The sequence below is a fragment of the Elephantulus edwardii genome, unplaced genomic scaffold (genome assembly GCF_000299155.1).
Source record: "Elephantulus edwardii isolate Elephantulus edwardi_28Jun2011 unplaced genomic scaffold, EleEdw1.0 scaffold00372, whole genome shotgun sequence".
In the NCBI taxonomy this organism is placed as follows: Eukaryota; Metazoa; Chordata; class Mammalia; order Macroscelidea; family Macroscelididae; genus Elephantulus; species Elephantulus edwardii.
The window spans coordinates 153,499-169,636 of NW_006400122.1; the positions used below are offsets into that span (position 1 = coordinate 153,499).

Consider the following 16,138-nt stretch of genomic DNA (forward strand, 5'->3'; position numbering starts at 1 on the left):
TTGTGTGCGTGTACCGTCAAATCAGATCTGACTGGTACAGGAGGAGATTGTCCCTCCTTCCCCGGCAGAGCATCTGGTGGATTCGAACCGTGCACCTCTGGGATTGTAGTTGCAGCTTCTTGCCACTAGGCCACCAGAGCTCCCCAACTTTGGAAAATAATTAGGTAATCATGTAAACATCTAGTTGCTATTCAACGTAGGAATTTCATTCCTAGGTTTTTATGATGGTCAGTCAGTCAGAATATTTCTACTAGGGTTCGTGCGTACATAGATTTCTTGTAAATAAAACCTCATATCTCTGTGATCAATGGATGATTCCAGACTTCTACTAAATCCTCTAATGGCTCCATAGGAAAAAAGGTGGACAGTCTCCTCCCATGCAATTTACTGCCTCTGAATGTCTGCTTTAGAAGATCAGTTGCTTCCAACTCAGTAGTTTATAATGACAGTCTCATTGCAGTGCCTTCAAAAGGAGGGGGAGGTATGTGTCAAAATGCATTGCGTGACAGCTGACTCAGAGAGCTACTCTCCCATCAGTCTTTGAAGAAGCTGATGATGATGATGTTATGAAAAAAGTCAGCACCAGAGATGAGTATTGAATTTACTAGTATGATCCAGAGAACAAAATGCAATCAAAACTGTGCCTTTTGCAGGTCCCCCTACTCAAGGCTTTTACTGGACCAATTAAATTCAGAGTAGAAACTTGAGCTCAGAATGTTAACAGCAGCTGTTTTTGGGGATCCTAAGATGATAATCTTGAAAACTTTGATGCAGGGAACAGGACAGTCACAGGGACTTATGGAGAAGTTTTAAGAAAATGGAAAACTGCAGTTATGAGAAAAAGGCCAGGAACGTTGCTCCGGAGACTTCTTTTTCGTTATGACAGTGTGCTCCTGCCCGTCTTTGAGGATGCCAGGGGTAATCCAGTAATAATTCCATGGGGAACTGGCCACCCTACAGCTGCTACAGCACTTCTCTTGCCTTTTCAAACATCTTCCTGTTCTCAAAACTCAGTATTTTAAAAAGCCACTGTATGAGTCCCTTGAGAATGGTAAAACTGTAATTTTGATGTGACTCATGTAAATTGAAAAGAGATAACTAAAAAGAACAGTGTCTTTATTCCCTAATACTTCAAGCACCACAAAGTGGGTAAGTGGTTTTAAAGAACAGGAATTTCTCTTCTCACAGTACTGTAGGCTGGAAGCCCAGATCCGTGGCTTCACGCACTCTTCCTTCCTGTGGTCATCCTAGACTTTCCTTGTTTCCTTGATTTGGAGACGAGCCTTACATGGAGGAGCCTTATATTTAGTATGCCTCATGGGGAGCGGAGAGGTGTGCACAGTTCACATCAGTGAGAACAAGTTAAAATAAGGTCCAGAGGGGATACCAAGTCCAAGACAATAATGTGATTCCATGCAGAGAAAGCTGAAGGACATGACTTGAGTGACTCTCAGTCTGAGCTCCTGATAAAACCATCATGATGATTAAACTGCTGGGCCCAGTCTATTAATCATTTTCATCGTTTAACCCTATTGCTCTGAAAGATTTTATCATCTAGAAATACTAGTAGTGGAAAACTAGAAGTAATTTCAAACTTGGGATTGTTTAATATAGGACATGAGCATAAAATGCTATGAAAGTTAAGAGTTTTATTGAAAATTAGATACAGTTAAAAATTAGCTTAAAAAGTAATTGCCAAAAGTGGGACTGATTTCCAGAATCCTGTATTACAGCCCTTCTACTTTGTCTTCCAGTTTTTTGTTGCTGTTAGTGCTTTTGTTTCTATTCCTAGTAGAACATCAGTGTCACAAGGCTAGACATTTTGAGGATTTTGATGAGTAATTTATCCCCAGATCCAAGAAAGGGTTTGACATGTGGGAGGTCCTGAGAGCACAGTTGAATAAATTATCCTTTCCTGATAATACTTTTATGTTGGTTTTCATTATGCCGTTTTGCAGAATTGTCACAAACATTAACAGCATGTGACATACCCTTGCTGTTCCATCATAATATTTTATATCTAAGTTGCCAGCATTTCAGAAGTGATATATTAGCATTAGTATCTCCACTTAATGCTTAGATGACATTCTATAAACTGCAAAACATTTTAAAGTATAAAGTGAAGGGCACAAAATATTCATAGAAATCATTCACAGTAGTTCCAGTTTACGAAAATAACAATGTCCAATAATGTCCTGCTATCTTACATACTATAAACCTTATAAATCCTTTTCCTGATCAGTAGATTTGCCCCTTCTCAGCCCCCTTCCCCCCCGCCTTGGGCCACCCTTCCTTCCCACAGGCTCCAGTGATGATCCTCCTCCCCACTGTGTCCTGCCAGAGCCTCAGCCTGTGCTTCTGAGAGTTCAGTCATATTCTGCGATTTTCTAAATCGTTCATAGAAACTTGGGCATTTTGGCTGAAGAATGAGGCAGCTGGCTTAGTCTTGCTGTCTTATTTAAAAATTGTTTTGAACAAAATACTCCCCTTCTGGGAACCCAGTGTACTCAGACACCACAAAAGGGGGGAGGGGAAGATGTTAGACTAGGTGCTTCCTCCAAGTTTCCTGGTTTCGATTTAGTTCAGATGTTCTAATGCTAGAACTCAGAATCCTTTTTCTACTGAATTAACTCATTGAAAGTAGATCATGTTTACAAAGAGATAACAATAGAAGACCCTGGATAGAGTAGGTGAAAAACTTTGGAACGAAATTCGAAACCATAGCAAGATCCAGGCCTGCTGGTCCAGGAGAGCTTGTAGAAGAAGTCCAGATGCTAGGGCCCTTGGTCACTCTCCACTCTGGATACAAACTCGCCCCGTAACTCAACTTTCAGGCCTGTGAGATTATATCCTTAGACTAACCCACAACTGCATAAGGTCAGAAGGGTGTCCTTTGCCCAAGGATAAATAAAGCCCTGAAGAAAACAAGGGGTAGGATACCAAGATAAATGGAAATGAGAATTTTAGATGGAAAGTAGGAAAAGTGCCATTAGAGTATAGGCATTTATAGTTAATGTTATAATTAATTATAAGATGTGTATGAATTATTCAGAGAAAACTAATGCCTTGTAAATTTTTACTCAATTTACAATTTAAAAATAAAGTAGATCATGTGCTATTTAAACACTTTAACCTTTATAATACCCAGAATAATGCGGTTAATTATTATGTGCTAAAAATTAATTGACTGTTTCAAAACAAATAAGGATAGTCTAATAATGCTGAATTGGACACGTAAAATATTTTAGATGGAAATATAGCGTTACGTGATGTTAGGTACTATTGCATTAGAACCAGCTCATATGTGTATTTTATCACAATTAAAAAAATTGTCATTTGTTAAAAGAATGATCAGTGCAACTTTCAATCCCATGGTGCGCTTTTTACAGGTACCTCTGTTTGTATCATGTTGATTAATAAAATGACTCTTTTCTGTCCTGGTGAAGTGATTTAGAATCAAGAAGAGAGGTAAAAAAAGAAGAAGGTGAAGCTTTTGCACGAGAGCATGGACTTATCTTCATGGAAACTTCAGCCAAGACTGCCTCCAATGTAGAAGAGGTAAACCACCCTTTTGTTTGTCCTCTTTTACACTCAGTCAAAATGCTTTATTTATTGGTATAAATTTACTTATTGGCATTTCTTTTATAGCTCATAGCTTTGAATATTATCAAGTAAAAAGGGATACTTGAATTTCTTCCCTTTGAAATAAATGCCTCAGAAAACATATACACTACTCTTTGATACATCTTTGTATTTCCCCTAAAAACTTTTCTTTTGTTTTATTGGCGGCAACACTAAATTTTAAATCGTTCTAGAAACAATAAATATTTGTAGCTATTTTTTACCTTTTTCTAGCAATCCTCAAATGTTTGTTATCTCAAAATATTTCCAAATCATTTAAAGCTATTTTTATCTACTTCCGTTTAAATGGCAGACCTGGTAGCACCTTGGATTAAGAACCACACTGCTAACAGAAGATTGATAGCTCTAATCTGACAGCCACTTCACAGGATAAAGATGAAGCATCCTGCTTCCATAGCCATTGCTTTAAGTGTTAACTTGTTGAATCTATTATAGTGTCCCCACTGTACAGAGTAGAACTGCCCCATAGGGATTTCTACGGTTTAATATGTGTGGGGCCACATCATTCTCCCATCCAGCAGCTAGTGCATTTGAACCACCAGCCTTTCTTCTAGTGACTGAATGCTTTTCATAATGCTCTTGTGCCACCAGGAGTCCTTTCCATTAACTATTGTTATTTTTGTTGCTGTTGTTAGATGCTAGGAGTCAGCTCCAACCCATCATAACCCTCTATCCATACTCATTCCTGAACTAGCCTCACTGTATATACAGTCTCTACTGTACAGAGCCCCTTATTGCAGTCACTGGGTACCCCATCGCCTTGAGGATCTTCTCTTGGAGGAAGATCTAATATGGCTGACCCACTCTTGGAGGTTGACCCACTACGATACTAAGCATGATGTCCTTTTCCAGGGACAGGCCCCTCTTGGGGGGGGATGGGGGTTGTCCAAAGTGTGTGTGTGTGTGAAACTTTAACTGTCTTTACTTCGGAGGACCATATTGGCTGCACTTCTCTCAAGACAGATTTTTTTGTTCTCTTGGCAGTCCATCACATCCTCAGTATTCTTCACCGATATGATTATTATATTTTTTTGCCTAAAACACACTCTTGTAAATAAAGTAAATACAAACATAGTACACACAAGAAGAAAGAAGCCATTTTTTGTTTGTTTGCAAAAACTGTATGTACATTGTTTGCTTAAAAATATGGTAGGTAACTCAAGGTAGATTATAGTCTTGAATGTGAAAAATAATAATTTTTTAAATAAAATTGTGGGGTAGAGAAGTCTTCAGAATCATGCTTGGCAAATTTGCAATAAAAATCATTGTACATAAATGGGAAAATGAACAAAGAAGCTTTCCTCAAGATATAGACCTTTTGTTCTGTAAAAGACCCTGCTAAAAGGTAAAACACAGCTACAAGATTAATTTGGGTTTTAGAGCAAGAGGACAAGACTGAAAAGTTGCATTCCTCTGTTTTCACCCCACAAAAATATGGAAATGAAATTTTTTTCCTCTTTATTTATTTTTTATTTTCTATTCTTTTTTCCCTCTTTAAAAAAATTTATACCAGTTTACATACAAAATTCATAAAGTTCATATACATTGTTTTTCACATCAAATCTTTCCCCTTTCCTTTACCCACTCTTCCCTCTACCCATCAAACTCCCCCTGCCTTAGATCCTCGTACTTGTTCTACAATAATGGTCTTATACAATATTTGTTTTTATGAGACTGATTTAGTTCACTTAGCATAATGCTCTCCAGTCCCTCCCATTTTAGGTCGTAATATTCACCCTCTTTAGATTATCACCTGTAGCTGGATTAGAATGCCCTTTGCTTGATTGAGCTAAGTACTGTCGAGTTTGAATTGGCCAATAGCTGACGTGCCAGTTCATTTTCTGAGGTAATAAATTGCATGATAAGATATTGTCCATCTGTCATCTCCCACATAGCATCTAATAGATTCAAACCATTGCCTTTGAGTTGGCAGTGCAGTTACCACTAAGCCATCAGAGCGCCTGCTGAATTATGCTGGCTAAGACCCATGATTTTTATTTCAGGGAGATGAGATCACGCTCTCTTTATCAGCTTCTTCTTGTTGTTAGATGAAATTTTTTAAAGGGAAAATCAAAACAAAACCAGAAACAGACAGAACCAGCATGGCCAGCACTCTGGAAAGTAGCCATAGGGTTACAGCAGCCACGTGAACACTGAACAGGTGAAAATAAGCAGTAGGAAGCTTTTGGGTTTCTACTCCTCTGCCCCTCGTCCCCTTCTTGAATCAAAGTGGCAACAGCAGCTCACACTCCTAGAGAGAGAACCTGGTCTAAATTATTGTGTTCATCTGCTCTAACCTGATTTGGTTTTCTACCTGGAGAACTGAAGCAAGGTGCGTGTCATATAAGGAGCTCTGGTAGCATAGGCCTTTACATGTTCATGTGGTGCTCTTCACCAAAAGGTCAGCTGTTTGGTTTTGGTTTTGGTTTTGGTTTTGCTTAACAGCAGCTCATATCAGACTCAAGGATGACAAGAATCAGCAGTAGCTGCTTCAGTCTCAAGAGGAAAAGATGTAGGAGAGAGCTTCTTTCAGAGATTAAAGTGGGGATGGGAGGGTGGCTTCAAAGCCATGTTCATGCCCAGGGCAAGACACATGCTCAGAAGTCGTTTACGAAGACCCTCTGTTTTCACATGCTAATCCTGAGGCTTGGTGCAGGCCTGGCTTAGTGTTGAGGGAGAGTCTTGCCAGAAAGCCAGTCTGCAAACTAACAAAATAGGTTTTTGTTTTCTCCTACCATCCAAGAAAACACCTGTCAAAACACTTATTGAGCACAATTGAACCAACTGAGACATCCCTGTATCCACATGGACTCAGCATGACAAGCTTTGCAAAATGATGGATGTCATCAAACAGACAATAGTGCATTCAAAACAAAACAAGCGCACTTATAGCCCAGCAAACCCTGGGAAAGGGGAAATCTGATTTCCCAAGTTAAGTATAAAGTATATGAATAAGATTAAGTACTGATGTTTCTTTAGAAATTATGGGGATTACAAAGTAGTAAGATGGTATAATACTTCAAGTCTTAAGGGGGGGGGGGAAATCCATAATTCTATATCCAGCAAAGTAGACCTTCAATAATGAGGTCAAAAATTCAAAAATGGAGACATTTCCAGATAAACAGTTGGGAGAGTTTGTTATATGACTTTTCCTTCAGATAACTAATACCTGAGATGGGAACTCTGAGGCCATAGTGGCACTGCCTACCCAAAAGCACATAGTTTGAATCCCCCAGCTGTTCATGGATAAAAGATGGTCAGTGTCTATTCATGTGACTTAAAGCCTCTGAAAAGCCACTGGAGGGTCAGGCTAAGAGTCCATTCTGACTTGATGGCACATCATCACAGCAATACATGAGAATGAAATAAAAGGACATGCAGTGATCTTGGGAGCTTTGGTGGCTTAGAGGTAAGGGGTTGTGCTACCAACCAAAAGGCAGGCAGTTCACATCCATCAGTTGCTCCACAGAAGAAAGATGGGCAGTCTACTCCTGTGGGATTTACAGCCTCCGGAAAATTAGCTATGATTTGGCTCCAATGCAGTGACACGTAAGAACAGTATTGCAACCTGAGTCTTCCATTTGCTCCTCATTTCTTTCAGCTTCAGAAAGGACACCCCATTTGTTCTATCCTTATATATTTTAACTTCACACTTTGCGTATTTCACTATAATGCTTTGTTTTTGTGAGCTACCCTTTGTTCAGTGTTTTCATCATTCCTTAATTTTAGCTTCTAGCAAAACTTTCAGAGTCTCTTGGGGCATTTATTTTTGTCTTTTCGATGACCTTTTCCTTCCTTTATGTAGGTGTTCTTGGTGTCATCCACAGCCATTCTCTTCTTTAGTCATTACTTGCTCATTGTTTCAAATCTCTTCTTCAGATGGTTTCTGAATTCAGGTGGGATGTGCGCATAGTTGTAATTTTGCCCTTGTGAACTTATTTTCCTTTTCTTTAGCTTCAGTTTGAATGTAGTTTGAGCACTTAATAGTCTGTACCATACTGAATCGCTGGCCTTGTTCCAACTGCTGGTTACTTAGGTTTTCACTGTCTGTTTCCACAGTTGGAGTAGATTTGATACCTTTGTATTCCATTAGATGATTAGCTGTCCACGTGTATAATTACCACTTATGTCTTTAAAAAGATACCTGCATTATAGGAGTACTTGGTTATACAAAGTTCAGTTCCAAGAAAAGGCGAGATAAATTGAGCTTTATCAGAATGAAAAATTTCAGTGCTTCAACAATGTGAAAGGTAACCTACAGCATGGGAGAAAATATGTAAGAACCTATCTGATAAGGGGTTGTTGCTGTTGTTAGGTACCATTGAGTTGCATATGACTCATAGTGACCTTATGAACAACAAATCTGAACCCCATCCTATCCTGTGCCATCCTTATACCCTTGAGCTCATTGCTGCAGGCAGTGTGTCAGCTCATCTCACTGAGGGTCTTCGTTGTGCTAACCTTACAAGTATGATATCCCTCTCCAAAGAATAGCCTACCCAGAATATACAGGTCACTCCAACAATTCAAATCGATCAAATTGGGAAAGACATCATGCTGAAAGGTGGAGAGTCAGTGAAAGAGAGGAAGACAGACCCTCAACAAAATGGGTTGACACAGTGACTCTAACAAATAGGCTCAAGCATATAGGAGAACATGAGGGTGGCTCAGGACAGGCCAGGGATCAGATCTGTTGTTCATAGGGTCACTGTGACAACAAGAAATCACTGTAGTATGGACATAAGCAGACACTCGTCGGCGGATGTATGGGTGACCTGTAAGTTATTTAAAAGAGCATCAAAAGAGAGATCACACATATCAGAGTGAATAAAATTATCAGTTGTTGTTATGTGTCATCAAATCGCTTGCGTCTCGTAGCAGCCCTATGTACAAGAGCCTTAACCGTGCTCTATCCTTTTCCAACCTCATTGTCTCCGACACACTTACTCCCACCATCCCAATCACAGAATCAGTCCATCTCATCAAGGGTCTTCCTCTCCTGCGCTGTCGCTCCACTCTCCCAAACATGGTGTCCCTCTCCAAGGACTGATCCCTCCTTGCAACATGCCCTACGAATGTCAGACGAAGCTTCAGAATCCTTGACTCCAAAGAGCAGCCTGGCTTCACCCTCTCCAAGACAAACCTGTTTGTTCTTCTAGCAGTCCATGGTATATTCAACACTCTTCTCCAGCACCACAGCTCAGAGTCATCAATTCTGTGTCATCCTTAGTCACTCTCCAACTCTCTGATGCATAGCATGCAATTGCAAAGACTATGGCCTGTATCAGGTGCACCTTAGTCTCCAGCCTGACGTTGCTCTTCAGTACTCTGAAGAGGTCTCTGACAACTGACTTTTCCCAATTCAATTTGTCTCTTTATTTTCTGGCTGCTGGTATCAAGAGTGTTGACTATGGAGCCAAACATATTAAAACTGTTAACAGTAGTGACATTATCAAATGCTGTAAGAATATAGAGAAACTGTGTGACTACATTGATGATAGGAATATAAAATGATTTTTACACTCTGGAAAAGGGCTTGGTCGCAGCTCACATGTCATGCAGCAGTTGTACTCCTGAATATTGGTCTAGAGAAAGGACCAAAAACTTGTACACACACGTTTCATACCTGCTTTTTTTATGCCAGTTCTTACAGACTCTGTGTGTGTGTGTGTGTGTGTGTGTGTGTGTGTGTGTGTGTGTGTGTGTGTGTGTGTTGGTGGTGGTGCTGGTGCTGGTGCTGGTGTTATTGTTGTTTTGGGGAGGTCTATGTACTCTTCAGCAGGTGAACGGTGAAACAAAATGTTCTTTGTCCATACCCATAGAAAACTATTCCACAGCAAAAGGAATAAACTTTGGATACATTTCAGATAGTAGTGGTTATTAAAGTTAATGTGATGGCTAAACACCACACTGGCAGTTTATAAATAAAAATTCAGACTTAAGCTGTCACAACAGATTTGCGACCACAACACAGGTTTGGGTGAAACCTGTGGCAAACTCTTAAGACAAAGTGGAAGGAAAGGAAAAGATCAACCAGCATTGTCATCACTGGGCATGTGGATTCAGGCATGTCCACAACCATTACTTGTGTAGAATTGGCAAAAGAACCATCATTAATTAGAAAAGAAAGTTGGTGAGGTTGGAAAAGGCTCTTTAAGTATTCATGAGTCTAGGTAAATTGACAGCTAAATGGGTGTGGGCATCACCATTGATGTTTCCCTGTGGAATTGTGAGCCCAGTAAATACTATGTGACCATCAGGGATGCCCAAGACATTGAAGCTTCTCTAAAAAATTACATTAGGAGCTGACTACTGTCCTGATTGTTAGTGAATTTGAAACTAGTATCTCCAAGAATGGGCAGACCAATGAGGATGTACTTCCAGCTTTCGAGTTGAGTAAGAAATAATGTTAAAAAAGTAGACTTCATTAAGCCATCTTCCATCCAGAGGAGAGATGAGGAAATCTTTTAAGGACATTGCACCTGCATCGTGATAACAACCCTGACACAGTAGCATTTGTGCCAATTTCTGATTGGAACGGTAGCAGCATGCTGAAGCCAAGTTCCTTGGTTCAAGGGAAGGATGGTCACCCAGAAGAATGGTGGTGGTGCCAGCTTGGATTGCATCCTGCCACCAACTTGTCCAATGGTCAGGCCCATACATCTGTCCCTTCAGGATGTCTATAAGCTTGATTGTATTGATGCTGTCCCATTGACACAATGAACACTAGTGTTGTGAAGTCAGGCATGGTGGTTATATTTGCCCCAGTCAGTGTTACCACTGAAGTAAAGGCTGTTGAAATGCACCATAAAGCTTTGAGTGAAGCTCTGTCTGGTGACAATACAGTCTTCTAGATCAGGAGTCTTTCCGAAGGATTTTCACCCTAGGATTGTGGCTGCTGGCAGTGAAAATGACTCACTAGTGGAAGTGGCAGCTTCCCTGTTCCAACGATCACCCTGAATCATCTAGGCCAAGCCAGTGCTGGTTATAACCTGTGCTGGATTGTCACATAGCTCGCTTTGCCTGCACGTTGGCTGTGCTCAAAGAGAATGATCACCATGCTGGTAGGAATATGGATGGTGGCCCTAAATTCTCAGAGTCTGGTGATTACATTGCTGTTCCTAGGAGGATATGGAATATGGCTATTAAAAAACTCACTATTTTTTCATTAATGAGGAAATTTTTAACCTTTTCATGAATCTTTTTGACACATTTCAAAACATGCAACAACCAGGTCCTTCTGTGGTAAATTTTATGTTCTTTAGCATTTGCTTAACAAGTTTCGGAATCCGTGTCGAGATTTTTATGACACACAGACTTTATTAATAACATATTCCCAGAGATAGCTTAGGAAGAAATTAAAAGGAAAAATACTGCATAATACCACTGTTACAAAGCAGAATTGACATATAGGGGCTTAGGGAGAAAGTAGGAAAAGAGTGAACATTGAGACAGAAGTTTTAAAAGACTATATTATTGGGCATTATATGTATGACAACAGTCCAGAATAAGAAGTGCATTGCGACTGGGGGAGGATGAGGGAGGAAATTGTGCAAAAATTAATGAATTTTTTTTTTTAAGAAACTTAACTAGGGGAGGGAGGAAAATATGCAACAATGAATGAATGAATGAAAATCCAACCTTTCTGTAAACTTGCATTAAAAGTTTAATGTGAAGAAATTATACTGATAGTCATGAAGAAGACAGCTAGGCTCTGTGGAATTAGAAAAAACCTGAGTGAAAGGTATTGTTAAGTATTCCATTTCCCAATTCAAAATATACAGTAAACATTTATGTGCTTTAATATAGAAACTGACTTAAATTAGTTCATTTCAATCTTCTTAAACTGATATCCCTACTCTTCAGTAGGTTTAACAGATGTTTTACAGAATATTACTCCATGCAGATATGTCTATGCCACTACCATAGTTGTAAAGATTTTTATTTCCTTAATGTTGAGATTTAATCTATATTAAAAGCTGTCTTGGCACCGGCAGCCAGGAAATTAAAAGATATATTGCAATGGGAAAGTCTGTTGTTAGAGACTTCTCCAAAGTACTAAAGAGCAAGGGGTACCTGATACCGTCCATGGTCTTTGTAATCCCTTGCTGTGCATCAGAGAGCTGGAAACTGACTAAGGAAGATAGAAGGAGAATTGATGCCTTTGAACTATGGTGTTGAAAAAGAATATTGAATATACCATGGACTTTAAGAAAACGAACAGGTTTATCCTGGAGAGGGTTAAATCCAGCTGCTTCTTGGAGGCAAGGATTCTGAAGCTTTATCTTACATACTTTGGACATGTTGCAAGGAGGGACCAGTCCTTGGAGAAGGACATCATGTTTGGAGGATGGAGGGGGACAGTACAGGAGAGGAAGACCCTCTATGAGGTTGATTGATTCAATCAATGACTAGGGTAATGGGGGTAGATGTGTTGGAGACAGATTGGCACAGGATAGGGCAGGGTTCAGGGCTGTTGTACATAGGGTCACTATGAGACTCGACAACACATAACAACAACAACATAGGGTCTTTGATCTCTTCAGTAAGTGTTTGAAATAGTCTTCATTTCTTGCAAGCCAGATTGTGTCATCTGCATAATGCAGCAGTGGTGCCTGCCAGAGTGCTAAAGAGCAATGATATCAGTCTAAAGTCTGCGCACCTGATCCAAGCTATGGTCTTATCAATTGCTTATTATGCATCTCAGAGCTGAACAATGGCTAAGGATGACAAAAGAAGAATCGATGCCTTTGAGCTGTGCTTCTGGAAAAGAGTATTGCACATATACTATGAACTGTGAAGAGAGCAAACAGGTCTGTCCTAGAGATAATGAAACCAGGTTGCTTTTGGGGCTAAGGATTTTGAATCTACTATGTCACCCACTTTGGGCATATTGTCAGAAGGAGCCATTCCTTGGAAAAGGACATCGTGCTTGGAAGGATAGAGGGTCAGCACAGTAGATGATGACCCTGGATGAGGTGGATTGGCACAGTGATTGTTGCAGTGGGGTCAGGTATGTTAAAGATGGTGAAGCTGGCTCAGGATAGGGCCATTGTTCATAAAGTCCTCGTGAGTTGTAGACAATTTGATGGTGCATAACGACAGCATAATATACATACACCTATCTCTATGCTTCCAAATAGATAACATTTTGCTATTTTACTTCAACATCTTGTTGTTATGTGCCATGGAATTGCCTGTGACCCTATGTGCAGCAGCTCTGAAGCCTGCCCTGTCCTGAGCCAGTCTCACTAATTCCGACACACTAACCTCCGTTGTCCTAGTTACTTCATCAGTCCATCTCATCCTGGGACTTCCTCTTCGGGGCTGTCCATCCACCCTTCCGAGCATGATGTCCTTCTCCAAGAACCGGTCTCTCCTGGCCATATGCCCAAAGTATATGAGCCCGAACTCCTGGCTTCCAAGGAGAAACTTGGTTTCTTCATCTCTAAGACAGACTTGTTTTCTTGGCAGCCCATCGTATGTTCAAAACTCTTCTCCAGCACCACAATTCAAAGGCAGCAATATTTCTTCTGTCATCCTTAGTCATTGTCCAACTCTCTGATGCATAGCAAGTAATTGCAAAGACCATGGCCTGGATTAGGCACACCTTAGTCCCTAGATTGACATTGTTCCTTTTTAGTACTCTGGAGAGGTCCCTAACAGTAGATTTCACAGTGCCATTACTGTTTTGATTTCCTGACTGCTGGTGCCAGGAGTGTTGATTGTGTAGCTGAGCAGGCTGTAATTGTTAACACCCTCAGTCTCTTCTCCATCCATTCTGATGCTGCCATTTGGCCCAATGGTTTAGAATCTTTATCTTCTTGATATTGAGCTTCAGTCCATATTGAAGACTACAGTCCTTGACCATCTGCAGCAAGCACTTCAAGTCCACTTCAGTTTAAGCAAGCAAGGTTATGTCATCTGTATAATAAAGGTTGTTTTTTAGTCTTCGTCTAATCCTGATGCCACATTCTTCCTCATAAATCCCTGCTTCCCAAATGATCTGTTCTGCATATAGATTTAAAAGGTATGGAGAACAGGACACATCCCTGACACACTCCTTTCCTGATTTTAAACAATGCCATGTTTACCTGCTCTGTTCTAAGGACTACTTTCTGGTCCAAGTGCAGGTTTCGCATGAGCACAATCAAGTGTTCTGGGATTCCCATTTTCCTCATAGTTAGCCACAATTTGTTGTGATGCACACTGACAGATATAGCCAACATCTTAAGAATTAAAAATTAGAATTAAAGTACCTTTCCCTATTTCAGACCTTTCTTCCTCAAAGGTAACTACTATTCTGAAAGTCTATGTAACAGTCCCATGTAAATTTTTATACTTTCATAAAATACATTGTAGTTAGATGCTGTTCATCCAGTTCCAACTCATGGCAATTACAAACACAAAATAAACCCAAACAGTACCCAGCCCACTGTCATCCTTACAGTTATTGCCACTTTTGAGCACTCTATTATAGCCACTATGTCAGTTCATCTTGTTGAGACTTTTTTTTTTTAGCAATCTAACTTTATCAAGCAATGATTGTGTTGGTCCATCACATAGCTTGGTCTCCTGTCAGAAGATGCTGGCACTTAGAAAAACCATCATGCTTTGTGAAAGTGCAGAGCCAGTGAAAGAAAGGACGGGTCTTAATGAGATGGACTCCCACAGTGATTGCAAGAAACGAGCTTTTGTGGCAGAGATTGTAAGGATAAAGCAGGACAGGACATGACAAGGTTTTGATCTGTTGTTCGAGTCATGAGTAGTCATGGGTGATTTGATGAAACCTAATATCATTGCTAATATAGAGGTTTTTATATGAAAAAGTTTTCTCTTGCATGTTATGTGCATGACAAATGTTTATATCTGCATGTTGTTGCTGTGTTCTGTCAAGTTGGAACTGATCCTAGTTGACCCTCCACCATGTTTTTCAGAGGCAGTTGTATGTATAGGTTGCTGTTACTGCATTTTTGTTCTTGGTGTCTCTAGCAACTCATTGTGACCCTATGCACAACAGCTCTGAGCTCTGCTCTATCATGAGCCAGCCTCATTGTCTCTTGACACACCTGTCTCCATTATCCCTCCTAGCAACATGCCCAAAGTATGTCAGACAAAACTTCAGAATCCTTGCCTCCAAGGAGCGGACTGGTTTCACCCTCTTCAGAATGAACCTTATTTGTTCTCCTAGCAGTCTATGATATATTCAGTACTCTTCTTCAGCACCACAACTCAAAGGCAACAGTTTGTCCTCTATCATTCTTAGTCCAGCTTTCTGATGCATAGCAAGTAATTGCAAAGACCATGGCCTAGGTCAGGTGCTCTTTAGTCTCTAACGGACATTGTTGCTCTTTAGTACTCTGTAGAGGTCCCCGACAGATTTTTCTAGTCAATTCATGTTTTGATTTCCTGGCTGCTAGTACCAAGAGTGTTGATTGTGGAGCCAAGCAAACTAAAGCTGTTAACAGTCTGTTTCTTCACCATCTGCCGTGAAGCTGCCAATTGGCCCAGTGGTGAGAATCTTTTTTTTTTTTACGTTGAGCTTCAAGAGCACTGCCAGAAGAACAAACAAATCTGTTTTGAAGGAAGTGCAACTAGAGCACTCCTTAAAGCCAAGGATGGAGGAACTTTGTTTCACTTATTTTGGGCACATTTTAGGGGGACCCAGTCCTTGGAGAAGGACATCATGCTGGGAAAAGTAAAGGGTCAGCAAAATAGAGGGAAACCCCCCATGAGCTGGATTGTCACAATGACTCCCAGAGTGGACTTGCGCATGACAGAGATCCTGAGGATGGAGCTGGGTGGAGCGAAGTGCAGATCTTTTTACAGAACCGCTACAAGTAGTCAACTCTGACACCTGACAATAACACATCCCGTGGTTTCTTCTGAGTAGCAGCTGCTGGATTCTAGCCTCCTTCCTTTGTCTCAGAGCACAACTCCTTCCTCATTAGGCCACCAGAGCTCCCTGTTGAGTCGACCAGTACTTCATAAATACTGGTTTTACTAGTTTGGGCAAATGGAAACTTGAATGCATATACCATTGATGCAGTTGAGAAGAAAATTAAGCACCATTCTAGTTATCTCATGCCTTGCAGTTCTGAGAGAGACCAAGTCATTTATTTCACAAAATACTTTTAAGCATATTCATATTTTAAAAAGACTTCAGTTACCTCTTTTTTCCCTTCTTTTCAAAATACTTCCATTTCTTCTTTTGAAGTTTTACCTGACCAATCCTGTCATTTGTGTCTTGCCACCAGGTGGCAGCATGTTCCATAAGGAAACAATTTAAATGCTAGTTTGTTGAAGATCATAAAGGAATTTCTTTTCAATATTCTTTTAAAACTGTTGAACTATAGTGATATTAAACTAATTATCCTTGTTCCCCATTGTCTGTATTCTGTCTAATTGTCCTTTCTAGTAACACATTGTCCAAGGTATTCCAATCCGCTCACCCCAGTCCGGCCTAAAATACATTCTGTTCTTTCTCTCTGGTTAC

General features: G+C 40.3%; 1 protein-coding gene across 1 annotated transcript in view; it reads left to right on the forward strand.

The window, feature by feature from the left end:
- LOC102848796 (ras-related protein Rab-2A-like) overlaps nucleotides 1-16,138 on the forward strand; it is a 69,936-nt gene that overhangs the window by 44,337 nt on the left and 9,461 nt on the right. The window contains exon 6 of the mRNA XM_006902142.1: nucleotides 3,447-3,558. Within this exon, the coding sequence (XP_006902204.1) occupies nucleotides 3,447-3,558 (112 nt within the window). The remainder of the gene's footprint in view (nucleotides 1-3,446; nucleotides 3,559-16,138) is intronic.